The sequence below is a fragment of the Schistocerca serialis genome, chromosome 7 (assembly GCF_023864345.2).
Source record: "Schistocerca serialis cubense isolate TAMUIC-IGC-003099 chromosome 7, iqSchSeri2.2, whole genome shotgun sequence".
Lineage (NCBI taxonomy): Eukaryota > Metazoa > Arthropoda > Insecta > Orthoptera > Acrididae > Schistocerca > Schistocerca serialis.
This window is the reverse complement of record NC_064644.1, coordinates 346618603-346633756: the sequence shown is the minus strand read 5'-3', so window position 1 is coordinate 346633756 and position 15154 is coordinate 346618603. Positions and strand designations below refer to the sequence as shown.

Here is a 15154-nt window from a genome sequence, read left to right as displayed (position 1 = left end):
GCTGGTTTTCCTCAGAAGGATGGAGGTGACTTCTCGCTAACGGCAGGCCCAGTGGAATAAGATTCAGTATTAGTTATCTATTCCCATAAGTTACAATCAATGTCTTGACTCACTGCTGACATTGGCTGGCAATACCCATCGAGGAATTGCGTTGTAGGCGGCCTTCGAACTTCTCAAGGTAGCTGATGCCGCCATATCCCAACGCCCCTGCAGTGAGGGAAGGTGGCATATGTTTTGGACTTACACACACCAATCTAGTAAGTTCCTCTGACCCTGCCCGCTCAACGCTGTTCTTCATCTATCAAACAATGATGACTCTTGTCATGTAGCCATGTAGTATAACTATCTTGGCCTGCTGTTCATGTAGGCACTGGTCAGTCTGCCGAATTATCAGGAATGCTGGTGTCCTGAACTGGGATGATAGTGAAGACCCCTGGGTCCATCCATCTGCTAGTGGCAGGCAGTGGTGTTGAACTCTTGTGACTGGTGTTTATGGTGAGGTACCAGTCTCTCCTAGTAGTGCCTGTCGTTGCTCAGTTGCATGTGGAAATCTACAACAGAGTTGTGCCAGAAGTTGTGTTACTGTAATCAGGGAATCGAGTGCAATCATTACGAGTGCCAACAGTCCATCTGATTGACTGCCTTTCAAGCTAAAATTCTGGGGTATTTATAAAGTGAATTAACGGCGAATATTTAGCCGATATCAACTGTCATGAGTGCACAGGTCTTTGTATTACAAAGGTATCAATGGTGTTTGCCTAATGAGTTTGTTGTAGTATAGGACTGGTTCATAAAATCTCTTGGCATGCATTGTTGTGTTGGCAGTAACATTTCTTTTATTGCATGACATAGGTGACATGATCCTGTCTAACTGTTCTGCCTACTGCATTTCCACTGAGATCTGCTGTCTGGCTTGCCAGAACCACCGATGCTACGTTTTCCCCTGACCCACTCTCGGTGATTAAATGTTATTCTTTGCTCCTGCCTTGTGTTGACACCACAATAATGTAAGTGAGGTAGTTTTGCTCTGGGACATAGAATATTTTAACCATTTGCTGCCTTGTACACGGTTGGCATGCCACAGTGTTAACTTTTTTGTAGATCTTGCATTTCTTTGCATCAAACAGTCATCATTTTGATTAACCCAAGTCTGTCAAAAATAAGGAAATCTCAAGAAGCCTCTACAAAGTAATAGGTTGGTCTTATACTCGAGGTTGTCATGTACATATGGAACATTGTTCTTCAAAATGCAGTATCATATTCATAATCATGAAAGATTTAGTAGCTATATATGAACAGTTTTTGAGGTTAAATTCTAAAGGAGCTTTAAATAAGGCACCATGGTTTGAAATATGTATTAGCACGAGTGGTGGACTGGCAGAAAGATCTTAAGTCTACTGCTCAACAATATTACATATTAATATAGAAAGTTGTGCAAAATTGTTGGCTACATGTTACACACATTTTTAGTCAAGAATTCAGTTTTCATTAGTGTTTTTTTTCTTTTAGAACTGTGTAGTTCTTACAGTTTTATTTATTCCTTATTACAAATTTGGACTACAAAATAAAAATGGTCAAGCATGACAGTAGAAAAAGAACTATGCTCAACAAATAAATTTCTGGGGTTTATATTTATCACAGTCGAGCAATTTAAGTAGTAATGGTCTTTAAACTAGTAACAGTCTATATAGTTACTTTAGATCTTTCTACTGAATTGTTGCTAAATATATTTCTAGTATAAAAGATAGTATAAAACAAATAACTTTTTGCAGTGCGATGTACATTCACAATCACTCACTGGCTTATTAGTAAGAGCCCATAATACCCCGTAACAATAACCACCACATACAGTCTGAAATAATCACACAAAATAAGATCACACCACAAGAAACACCACCTATGAGGACCACACATAGAAATATGTATCCTGCCAAACAGGAAGGTACTGTGCAAGAGGTCTGCACAAGATGCCTGTCAGGGGAACTGTCTCTGACATTGCATGCAGGAAAGATTGTATACGATCCCGGCTATGAGCCTCATAAAAAGGTGAGCGTAATATGTACAGGACGAGAGCAAAGGCACGGCGTGACACCTCCATGCGCTGCTGTCTTGTAAGTTTGTGCACTGTCTTCCTGTAGGCACACAAGCTGCAAAAAGAAATTGTATTTTGAAAGAGATGTACAAATCTACAACAAATAATTGGTGTTGAAATGTAACTATCTTTTACATCTTTGATTCACCACCTTTCCTCTTGTGCAAATAGTTCTGCCAGCAGTTGCATAGATCAGAATAATGTATCTTTCACCATTTGATTTTGGAAAATTTTACCATAATATTTCTTGTATGAGCTTTAGGAAATCTGTTACACCTGTTGCATTGTGATGTGATAAGTGTGCAAGAAGACAAATCCTTTAATTTGACCCTCTAATCAATCAGTCCACCTTCCTTATGGTGATAATGAATTAACTGCACTAACAAGACAACAGTTTACAGATTAAAATCCCTATGTGCTTCTAGCTGCCCATGAGGACAAACAGTGTGAGGAGGTGGTGAAATGAATACTTAGACTGATGCTATCTATGTGACTAAATCTAATTTGGTAACTCAGATGGTTGATTTTATTAAAACTTATACGAGTATCAACAATAGGTAGCATTGTCTTACCTGACAACATCAACAAGCAGTGAAATGAGCCATGGTTTCCAGGATTTGGGCCCATGGCGCCACATTGCGTAAAGGTGCATCAGAGGCTTAACAATATACAAAACCTGTTCAAAAAGGAGAAACAATGAATGTGTAATATTGGTAAAACCAGTAACCAGTAATAGCTGAACAAGAAACTCCATAACATTCATGTGCAATTAGGTAACTTATTAGTATCATGTCAGGGGCTTATTTTGGGAATTTATATAGTGTGTAGGAGCACCACACACAAAGGTATATAAATGGCTATGGGCCAAACAAATTATTTAGAAAGAGTAGCACTTTATTCAACACTATATGCAATTAGTCTGTAGCTAAGTCTCAGGAAATATCAATGAAACAAGATATTTCTGCAGTGACTCTTTACTGATAGTACAAAAGCAACACAATGATGGTGAGGCTCTCTTGTGCTACAACCTGTCACTTACCAAAAGAAAAGAAGTACGTGGTAACTAAGGGTTAAAATATTAGGAATGCACTCAAATTGTAAACAAATCTGCATGAAGGGCTTATGTAGATCTAAGGGGATACATGTTACGGGTTAAACTAGTTTCCAACAGCAATAAATCAGTAAACATTGAAGCATCTGCAAATATGACAATATGGCAGTATGAAGTCTCGTTATCTTACAGAGGGTGCTATAATATGAATTAGATGTTTAATATCTGTGCAGGATCCACACTGGTCAGCACAAACATTGACTTAAATGAAAGTTACTCATGTCCCACCCATCACTGGCATCTCATCTTAACACCACTTTAAAAACACACATAATTTGTGACACAGTTGACCTACATTGTTCACACATTTTTTGGCATAAAATGTTGCTGATTTATATTTGTAAATTTTCTGTTGCATACTGTTCCATAGCCCATACTGTTAAATGAAAAAAAAGCTGACTACAATGACTTGCATTTTTATCTAGAATACAACATTATACTCAGTTCTTACCTCCGCTATCACTGTCTCCTTCTTCAGAACTTCTCTAATACTGTGGCTATTCTGTTCATATATCCCATTCTCTGGCACTGATTTAAGTGGCTTCCAGTCTCTCAAATGAATTGGAGGAGCTGCAAGTTAAATTATAATTAATTACTTTTTCAAAATTTTACAATGTTATTAATTAAAAGCACAAATAGTAAATATGCACATCAACAAATGTATTGCATCACCTCAGTATGTCATGCTGGTATGTTGCTATTGTGACTGTTACTGCACCAATCAGAAGGTACCATTATGCTGATTATAGTGGTGGATCATAGGTAAAACCAATGGGAGCACTGCTCCACAAAATTTTTAGCCTTTGTTTTAAAATTGTGTAAAAGCAACGAAACACATATAAAAAGAAAATTTATTCAGGAACCTGATAAAATCCAGAAAGAACAGTCAAATATTTTTACTTACTTTAACCTAAATTGATACAGTTCAAGCTTGATCTGCTCACTTAAAAAGAAAATCCATTCTTTTTGTTTAAATTTGCACAGAAAGATCAATAATTTTCTTCCTGATCTCTGGAAGACATTGAGAAAATTTTTCTCCACTGAACGCACTGCATGAGCATATAATCTTTTCGTCTTAGTGCTTTCCAGTGTTGATAAGCAGCATTCTCTGCCTCTGTGTAGTTATGCGAGCTGTCAAGAGGAGTTTAATCAGTTTCATAATTTCACTCAGAACAATGTCTACATTTTTTTCCAAGATAAAATGTAGCAGCTCAGTTAATTTCCAATATTCATGAATATCAGATGTGCAGTACACTTTAAGTTCAGTTTCAAACTTTTCTTTGTCAATCACAGGATATGCTTCAGCTGTCAGCATTATTTCTCATGTATGATGTTCACTCTTAAAATTTGGGAGCATTTCTTGTTGGACAATTTAGAAGCCGGTAAGAGTTTAGTAGAAGAACATCTGTCCATTATATCAACACACACATACACTTCCTTAGTTTTGATCATGAAAGTCTTTGCGTGATTCTCATAATACTTTGAGTTTCTTAATTCTAAAATAATAGTTCTGAATACTGTTATATATTCACTGGCTTTAAACACACTAATTTTTTGACATTGTATCTGGTTGCAAATCATTTTAAAATGAGGCATCATCTTATGAACAAACTCTAAACAAAACTTGAAATTACCATCATTCAGGTAGCTTAAAATTCCTATTACTTCTGCAATGGTTTGATCTGCATTTCACGTCACTAAATTCCAGTAAGCCTGTTTTTTAAAGGCTGCAAATTTTCATGAAATTGACTTACAGTTCGCACTTTGAAGTTGCACCTTCTAGAAGATGCAATATTGCAGTACCTGTGTTATTATGATTACGATGCAAAGTTCCTTTGGACGTACATGGTGGATGTGGAATGCTGACATCCTAATGATTTTTGAGAATTGATACTCATTACGATGATCTTGGAAAGAATATTGCAACAGCCAGAACTTTCAGAAAAAAATATTCTACTGTTTCATTAATCTCTCATTATTAAATTAAATAGTTGTGCATAACAGTGAATGAAATGTGCATTGCTATACGTTACTTTGGTTTTTGCTCTAACTCCTGCCTTTTTGCCTTGTCAGTTTTTTTACCGTTTCCTTGAAGAATTATCTCCTATTATTGTAAAACATGTTTTGATATGCCATTGCAGTTTGACTTTCTGGAATAATGAATCCTCAAAAATGTTCAAATATTTCTCCATTCAATTTGGTATACCTGTATAGTGTAGAACAAGAACTATTTGTGTGTGTTCCATAACATATTTTGTGTCATCAGCCATGAGAGCTACAAAGAGAGCTTTTCCTTAATTTTTGCCCTTATCTCCTATGTACCAGGCAGTCAAGTATCTCATTTAGAATCATCTTAGAAACACCTTTGAGCCTTGCACTTGTTTCTAAGCAATTCAAATGGCTCTGAGCACTATGGGACTCAACTGCTGAGGTCATTAGTCCCCTAGAACTTAGAACTAGTTAAACCTAACTAACCTAAGGACATCACAAACATCCATGCCCGAGGCAGGATTCGAACCTGCGACCGGAGCGGTCTTGCGGTTCCAGACTGCAGCGCCTTTAACCGCACGGCCACTTCGGCCGGCTTCTAAGCAATTCTTCAACTATGAACATAATTGTGATGCACAAATTACTAATAAGTTTTACTCTAAATACAGCTAGATTTATTGAAGTGTCTTTTCATCTTGTCCATGTAAGGGCGTATCTACAAAAGAAAATTTGGTGTACTATTTTGGACAAAATTTCATGTTCTTTTTGAACTTTATATTATTCTCATTGAAGGTCAGTATGTAGCACTAAGTTTCTCCTTAATACTAGCAGTTCCTAAAAGTGACAGTGAAACTACAACCTGCTTCTTTGACTTCTCATGATTTTCAGGTTTTTCTTTCATTTTGTTTATATGTTTAAAACCACATTTTGTCCACATTACATAACCTCCAAACAAAAAGTGTTTTTTTTCCTCCATCACAGCTGCAAAGCAATCTTTTACATTTGTACCATTCAGAATTACCTGTAAAGTTATGAATATATTTTTTATTGTTGCCAATGCCTGGCTGTGATATGAGAATATCAGGTTTCGAACGACCTCTTTTCGTAATCAACTTTCTCATGCAAAGGCAGCTGTGAAAACATTATCTGTCTAAATTCAGTTACAGGTGTAGAACTTATCTCCTGGGGGTGCAAGGCAATTGTTCAGGTTATATGTAAAATAAAAAAAATGAATCAAATAGAATAGCTGGAAGCAGGATAATAGTCTAATTCTACACTTCATATCTTTCAAGAAAATGGTACATGGTTAAGTGCAACACACATAGAGTAAAAAGTTGTCTACCATCAACATGTTAGGGTTGGTCCTGTAGAACAGTGCACGTTCACATGTAGCTCCCTGTGTGTCCATGTGCATGACAGTCAAACACCACATTGCTGTAACTGTGATGCACAAAGTTGCTATCGCTAAGTCAAATGTGAAGGTACAGAAACTTACAGCTTCTGCACCTGGTTCATGGCATCAGAGGTGGATGCGTACCCTCCCGGTTGTTTTCCAGGGGACATTTCTGCCTGAGCGAAGGCCGGATGGCGGGATACAACAGGAAGCTTGACGTCCCCTCTGTCACTTTGGGGGAGAGGAATGTTCTTCATAACCACAAGCGCAGGAACGAAGGTGAAGAACACAAGAGCAGAGAAGGCTGTGAGATGACATCAGCCAATAGTTCGCTGACTAGGATCACACTACTACAAGAGCAGTCTCTGCAAGAAGAGAATATAAGCACTGCTCCTGCCAGCCTCAGCCGCAACGTACTAGACCAGCACTAGGAGAGCATTATGATAAGTTATTAGTGATCCATATCTGTTGCTTGTATGGACATTGTTGTTGTGGTCTTCAGTCCTGAGACTGGTTTGATGCAACTCTCCATGCTACCCTATCCTGTGCAAGCTTCTTCATCTCCCAGTACTTACTGCATCCTACGTCCTTTTGAATCTGCTTAGTGTATTCATCTCTTGGTCTCCCTCTACGATTTTTACCCTCCACACTGCAGTATGGACATAGTATATAGAGAAAGACACTGACTGTTTGCCTGTCGCCATCGCTTGGGATGCGTCCTTGTAATACAAAGTTAAGTACTGTCTATCTTCTTTATGGTAATAAAAATTACTGATGTGATTTGCTTGACTTGCTGTATAGCATTCCAAGAACACAGCATCCTTTAAGCGCCCTATATGAGATGAATGGTCAGTAACGCACAACAGCGATAGATCAAATCCAGAGTAATGTCCTTAGGAAGCAAATGAAGTCCAAGATGAACATGAGCCACCACATGAAGCCAAGGTGGTGAAGGGTTCACACCCATTAGAAATGTGGCAGGTAGCGTGAAGTTAAGCTGCCAGAGCAGTACCCAAAAGTGAACTCTGGACGGTAACACAGAAGAAGGGCATGCCCCATACTGTCACTCAAGGGAGTTATCAAAAAAGAGGGCATAGGATGGGTGCCAGGGCGTGGCAGATGAACAGTATACATAACCGTTGCAAAGGACACCACACCGGTATGACAATGGTAGTTTGGCAGCTTCTAGAGACTCTCAACCAGGCTAGTGTAAAAGGCACCAGTGTCCAAATGGATTCCACAATGGTGGATTGTGTTAAGACAATCCCAGATGGAAGGATGTGCAGAGGAGTACACGAAGCATCCATAATTTATTTTCAAACAGACAAGGGATTCGCACAAACAGAGGAGGATGGTCTTATACGCTCCCCAGGAAGTACTACTTAGGACACATAGGACATTGGGAGACCACATACAGTGTGCAGCCAGGTAAGACATGGGAGGACCAAGGAAGTTTCCTATCAAGGATGAACCCCAGGAATTTCGTAGTTTCAGCAAATGGAAAAGCACCAGGCCCAAGACGTAAAGATGGTGGAAGAAACCCATTGCGCAGCCAGAAATTCATGCAAATAGTTTTGTCAGTGGAAAAGCAAAATCCATTGTTGATGCTCCAAGAGCAAAGATAATTGAGACTTCGCTGAAGGAGCCGCTTAACGAGACAAGTTTGTGGAGGACTGCAATAGATACAAAGTTGTCGGTGAAAAGAGAGCTGATAGGAAAGAGGACGACACTCAAGACAGAGCCTTGAGGCATCCTGTTCTCATGGATAAAGGTGTCCAACAAGCCCGAATCCACAAATACCTCGAAAACTCAGCCTTAAAAATTCTTGAAGGAAATGGGGCAGGCAGTCTCTGAAACCCCATACATATAGAGTACGGAAGATATCAGTCCTCCAGCAGGTGTCATAGGCTTTCTCCAATCAAACAATCATGGCCTCAGTCTGGTATTTCCGCAGAAAATCATTCAAGACATGGGTTGACAAAGTGATGAGATGATCAACTGCAGAATGGCATAATCGAAATCCACATTATACAGTGGTTAGTAGAAAGCGAGACTTAAGCCACCATACCACCTGGCCATAAATCACACGTTCCATCACCTTGCAAACACTGTTGGTGAGAGAAATGTGGTGGTAGCTAGAAGGAAGGTGTATATCCTGGCAGGGCTTAGGTACGGGTAGGACAATGGCTTCATACCAGCATCAGGGAAACGTGCCATCTGCCCAACTGCAACTGTTTGTTTTGTTTTGTTTTAAGGTGCAAAAACAACTAGGGTCATACGTGCCCATGTCAAAACTGTGAAACTGAAGACAAAGAGAGGAGTTAAAAATGACTATACATCAATCTCAATCGACAGAAGATAAGATAGTTAAAAACAGGGATGTGGAGAAAGGGCTACAATATATGCTACACAGAAATGGAAGTCCAGAACTAAAAATTAAATGGCCTTCGCCATATTGTGACGACAGATAAAAAGTATAACAAAGTCAACAGCCCACGTGTCGTTTGCTAAAACAGCCGATAACTCAGACAGTAAACCTAAATGGGAATGTAAACCGTTTAAAAAAAAAAAAAAAGGGGGGGGGGGGGGGGGCATTCTGTCAAGAGATGGCGAACAGTTAAAAGTTGGGCTCAATGTGCACAAAGAGGTGGGGGAGCATCACTTAACAAATGGCGATGGCTAAAAAGGCAGTGCCCAATAAACAACCTAGTTAAAATGACTTTCTTGCGGAGAGAGGGCCGAGAGGAGGTCTTCCTAGCCACTGGGAGAGGCTTAATAAACCAAAGCTTATTCTCATGAAGGGAGCGCCAGAGGCAATGCCAAAGTGACACCAACTCCTGACAGATGGCAACACAGAGATCATCGGAGCGAATGGAAGAACTAGTGGGCTGAGGTAGGAGGACTGCAGCAGCCTCGTTTCCTGTCAGATCGACATGACTAGGAAACCACATAAACATCACAGTGGCATCATCAAGAGTGAGCAAGTGACAATTTTCCTGGGCTCGTTGCACTAAGGAATGGATGGTGTACAGTGCTGAGAGGCTTTGAAGGGTGCTGAGAGAGTGTGAGCTGATGACACAATTGAAAAGCCTGTGTTGCCATATGTACTTTGTGGCCTGATACATGGCAAAGAGCTCTGCTGTAAATACTGAGCAGTGGGGCGGAAGCCGATACTGAGAATCGTCTGTGCCAATGACAAAGGCACACCCGACACCACGGTCAGTCTGAGAGCCATCAGTGTACACAAAGGTACTATCGTGAAGTTGCCTGAAAAGGTCGTGAAATTGAAGGAGATAGAGTGAGGCTGGAGTAGTGTCCTTAGGAAGCGAATGAAGGCCAAGGTGAAGACAGATCGCAAAATGAAGCCAATGTGGGGAAGTATAACACTCACCAGGAAAGTTGGAGGAAGTGTGAAGTTGGTAACAAAGAAGAGGAACACACCTTATACTGGTGATCAAAGGAGTCATCAAAGAAAGAGGCATAGGATGGGCAGCCACGCATGGCAGACAAATGGCATGCATACCTCCTGAGGAGAAAGTCACGGCGGCAGTTTCTGCATACAGACTCTCAACCGGGCTGGTGTAAAAGGTGCCAGTGGCCAAGTGGATGCCACGATGGTGGATAGTATTGAGATTCCGAAGAGGGACAGACTTGTAGATGCATAAACAAAGCACACATAGTCTAGTTTCGAATGGACAAAAGGACCAGTGCAAATGGGGGAGGGTAGTTTGATCTGCACCCCAAGAAGTACCATTTAGGACAAGTAGGGCATTGAAGGACTGCATACAGTGGGCTGCCACACGACACATGGGAGGACCAAGAGTGTTTCCTATCGAGCAGGAGCCCCAGGAATTTTGTAGTTTCAATAAACAGAAGAGCAATAAGCCCAAGATATAAAGATGGTGGGAGAAACCAATTGTGCCACCAGAAATTAACGCAAACGGTTCTGTCACTGGAAAAATGCAAGACATTATCGATGCTCCAGGAGTAAAGATGATCAACATATCACTGAAGACACCACTCAATGAGACATATCCGTGGAAAAATTGCCCACATAAAAGGCAGCCAGAGATGCCTGATGGGAGACAGGTCATTATAGGGTTAATGGCAATATCAAAGAGGACGATGCTCAGGACTGCCCTGAGGCACACTGTTTTCCCGGGTAAAGGTGTCCAATAAGGCAAAACCCACACGTACCTCGAAAACTCAATCTTTTGAAAGTTCCTCAAGGAACCGAGGCCGGCAGCCATGGAAGCCACATGTGTAGAGTGTACGGAGGACACTAGTGCTCCAGCAGGTGTGTCAGGTTTTTCTTCAAATCGAAAAACATGGCCACAGTCTGGGATGTCCACAGAAAACCATTCATGACATGGGTGGACAAAGCGATGAGATGGCCAACTGCAGAACAGCGCACTCTAAATCCACGCTGGAAGATGTCAGTCCTTACCAGGCGTAGGTATGGGTACGGCAGTGGCTTCACACCAGCGTCTGGGAAACATGCCGTCTCCCCAGATGTGGTTCTATGTATTAAGCAGGAAGTGCTTGTCCACAGGAGAACGGTGTTGCAACATCTGAGTGTTAACAGCGTCTGCTGCTGGGGCAGAGGATCAGAATGAAGTGAGAGCATGATCTAGATCCCTCCACAGTAAGACGGCATTGTGGCACTCACGATTCTGTGAAGACAAGGGTATCGCCAGAGCCTCCTCCACTCATTTCTGATGGAGGAAGGAAAGGTGATTGTAAGAAGAGCTCAAAATTTCCACAAAACAGCAGCCCAAGGTGTTGGAGATAGCAATAGGGCACATAATGACATTGTCTGCTACTGTCAGGACAGGAATTGGGGAATGGATCTTGGTCCGAGAGAGCTATCGGAGGTTGTCCCAAACGATGGAAGAGAGAGTGGAACAGTTAAAAGAACTAGTGAATGAAATCCAGCTAGCTCTTTTGCTATCCTGAAGAGCGCAATGACACTGTGCATGCACCTGTTTATAAAGAATGCAGTTTGCCATTGTAGGATGGAGGTTAAAAATGCAGAGAGCACATCTCCACGTGCGAATTTTGTCACGGCATGCCTCAGTCCACCAAGGGATGGGGACACAGCATGGTAAAGAGGAAGTGCAAGGAATGGAACGTTCTGAGGTGGTAAGGATAACATTTGTAAGCTATTCCATCTGGTCATCACAACTGGGGAAATCTTGCTTGTCGAAGGTCACCAGGAAGAAGTAAAGCCTCCAGTTGGCCTTAGTAAGCTGCCATTTGGGTGTGCACGCAGGTGGGGCAGGAGACAGCAAACAGATAGCACATGGGACATAGTCGCTCCAGTAGGTGTCAGAAAGAACGGATCCCTCAGAAGGATAGGTCCAAATGGGAATAAGTGTGTGTGGAGTCTGAAAGGAACATGGGTGCTCCTGTGTTAAGACAGAAGAGATTAAGGTGATTAAGAAGGTCAGCCAAGAGGGCACCTCTCTGACAGGCTCTGTGAGAATCCCTACATTAAAACCACATAACAGCAGAAATGGGTGAGGTAGCTGCGCAATAAGCTGGAAGAAGTCTGCCCTGGTGACATCGAATGATGGAGGGACATAAACGGTACAAAGGGAAAAAGTCAAGTGAGGAAGGAAAAGGTGAACTGCAACACCTTGAAGATGGGTAGTCAGGAAGATAGGCTGACTATGAACACCATCCCCTATGAGCAACACGACTCCCCCATGAGATGGAATGACAACATTGGGCAGAAGGTCAAAATGAACCGGGAAGAAATGCTAAAGCTCAAAGCGGTCATGACAACATAATTTTGTTTCCTGAAGGCAGAGTACAAGCGCACACTGTGATTCTACAAGCAACTGTAAATCCTCTTTGTGGGACCAAAAGCTACAAACTTTTCATTGGAGGAGAGTCTTGACGAGGAAAAAATGAAGGGGTGTCACGTCAGTGGCTGCTGATTACCAGCCTACAAAGACTCGCTTCTACATGTTAGTGAGGCACGAGGATCCTGCTCCACGAGGTCTACAGAAGCATCAGCTTTCGTCTGCTGTCGGCCTGCAGAGGCCACCACAGAAAAATGGTTGGTGTTGCTCACCAAAGACATGGATGCTGGCGGGGCAAGGGTATCTACATCTACATCTACATTTATACTCCGCAAGCCACCCAATGGTGTGTGGCGGAGGGCACTTTACGTGCCACTGTCATTACCTCCCTTTCCTATTCCAGTCGCGTATGGTTCGCGGGAAGAACGACTGTCTGAAAGCCTCCGTGCGCGCACTAATCTCTCTAATTTTACATTCGTGATCTCCTTGGGAGGTATAAGTAGGGGGAAGCAATATATTCAATACCTCATCCAGAAACGCACCCTCTCGAAACCTGGCGAGCAAGCTACACCGCGATGCAGAGCGCCTCTCTTGCAGAGTCTGCCACTTGAGTTTATCACGGTTACCAAATAACCCTGTGACGAAACGCGCCGCTCTTCTTTGGATCTTCTCTATCTCCTCCGTCAAACCGATCTGGTACGGATCCCACACTGATGAGCAATACTCAAGTATAGGTCGAACGAGTGTTTTGTAAGCCACCTCCTTTGTTGATGGACTACATTTTCTAAGCACTCTCCCAATGAATCTCAACCTGGTACCCGCCTTACCAACAATTAATTTTATATGATCATTCCACTTCAAATCGTTCCGCACGCATACTCCCAGATATTTTACAGAAGTAACTGCTACCAGTGTTTGTTTCGCTATCATATAATCATACAATAAAGGATCCTTCTTTCTATGTATTCGCAATACATTACATTTGTCTATGTTAAGGTACAGTTGCCACTCCCTGCACCAAGTGCCTATCTGCTGCAGATCTTCCTGCATTTCGCTACAATTTTCTAATGCTGCAACTTCTCTGTATACTACAGCATCATCCGCGAAAAGCCGCATGGAACTTCCGACACTATCTACTAGGTCATTTATATATATTGTGAAAAGCAATGGTCCCATAACACTCCCCTGTGGCACGCCAGAGGTTACTTTAACGTCTGTAGACGTCTCTCCATTGATAACAACATGCTGTGTTCTGTTTGCTAAAAACTCTTCAATCCAGCCACACAGCTGGTCTGATATTCTGTAGGCTCTTAATTTGTTTATCAGGCGACAGTGCGGAACTGTATCGAACGCCTTCCGGAAGTCAAGAAAAATAGCATCTACCTGGGAGCCTGTATCTAATATTTTCTGGGTCTCATGAACAAATAAAGCGAGTTGGGTCTCACACGATCGCTGTTTCCGGAATCCATGTTGATTCCTACATAGTAGATTCTGGGTTTCCAAAAACGACATGATACTCGAGCAAAAAACATGTTCTAAAATTCTACAACATATTGACGTCAGAGATATAGGTCTATAGTTTTGCGCATCTGCTCGACGACCCTTCTTGAAGACTGGGACTACCTGTGCTCTTTTCCAATCATTTGGAACCCTCCGTTCCTCTAGAGACTTGCGGTACACGGCAGTTAGAAGGGGGGGCATGTTCTTTCGCGTACTCTGTGTAGAATCGAATTGGTATCCCGTCAGGTCCAGTGGACTTTCCTCTATTGAGTGATTCCAGTTGCTTTTCCATTCCTTGGACACTTATTTCGATGTCAGCCATTTTTTCGTTTGTGCGAGGATTTAGAGAAGGAACTGCAGTGCGGTCTTCCTCTGTGAAACAGCTTTGGAAAAAGGTGTTTAGTATTTCAGCTTTATGCGTGTCATCCTCTGTTTCAATGCCATCATCATCCCGGAGTGTCTGGATATGGTGTTTCGAGCCACTTACTGATTTAACGTAAGACCAGAACTTCCGAGGATTTTCTGTCAAGTCGGTACATAGAAATTTACTTTCGAATTCACTGAATGCTTCACGCATAGCCCTCCTTACGGTAACTTTGACATCGTTTAGCTTCTGTTTGTCTGAGAGGTTTTGGCTGCGTTTAAACTTGGAGTGAAGCTCTCTTTGCTTTCGCAGTAGTTTCCTAACTTTGTTGTTGCACCACGGTGAGTTTTTCCCATCCCTCACAGTTTTACTCGGCACGTACCTGTCTAAAACGCATTTTACGATTGCCTTGAACTTTTTCCATAAACTCAACATTGTCAGTGTCGGAACAGAAATTTTCGTTTTGATCTGTTAGGTAGTCTGAAATCTGCCTTCTATTACTCTTGCTAAACAGATAAACCTTCCTCCCTTTTTTTTATATTCCTATTAACTTCCATATTCAGGGATGCTGCAACGGCCTTATGATCACTGATTCCCTGTTCTGCACTTAAAGAGTCGAAAAGTTCGGGTCTGTTTGTTATCAGTAGGTCTAAGATGTTATCTCCACGAGTCGGTTCTCTGTTTAATTGCTCGAGGTAATTTTCGGATAGTGCACTCAGTATAATGTCACTCGATGCTCTGTCCCTACCACCCGTCCTAAACATCTGAGTGTCCCAGTCTATATCTGGTAAACTGAAATCTCCACCTAAGACTATAACATGCTGAGAAAATTTATGTGAAATGTATTCCAAATTTTCTCTCAGTTGTTCTGCCACTAATGCTGCTGAGTCGGGAGGTC

General features: G+C 41.8%; 1 protein-coding gene across 1 annotated transcript in view; it reads right to left on the bottom strand.

Moving 5' to 3' along the window:
• Nucleotides 1-1516: 1516 nt before the first annotated feature.
• LOC126412619 (peroxisomal membrane protein PEX16) overlaps nucleotides 1517-15154 on the bottom strand; it is a 47653-nt gene continuing 34015 nt past the window's right edge. Inside the window, exons 4-6 of the mRNA XM_050082289.1 lie at nucleotides 3655-3773; nucleotides 2665-2768; nucleotides 1517-2147 (exon numbers count right to left, since the gene is read on the bottom strand). Of these exons, the coding sequence (XP_049938246.1) occupies nucleotides 1898-2147; nucleotides 2665-2768; nucleotides 3655-3773 (473 nt within the window). The 3' untranslated portion in view covers nucleotides 1517-1897. The remainder of the gene's footprint in view (nucleotides 2148-2664; nucleotides 2769-3654; nucleotides 3774-15154) is intronic.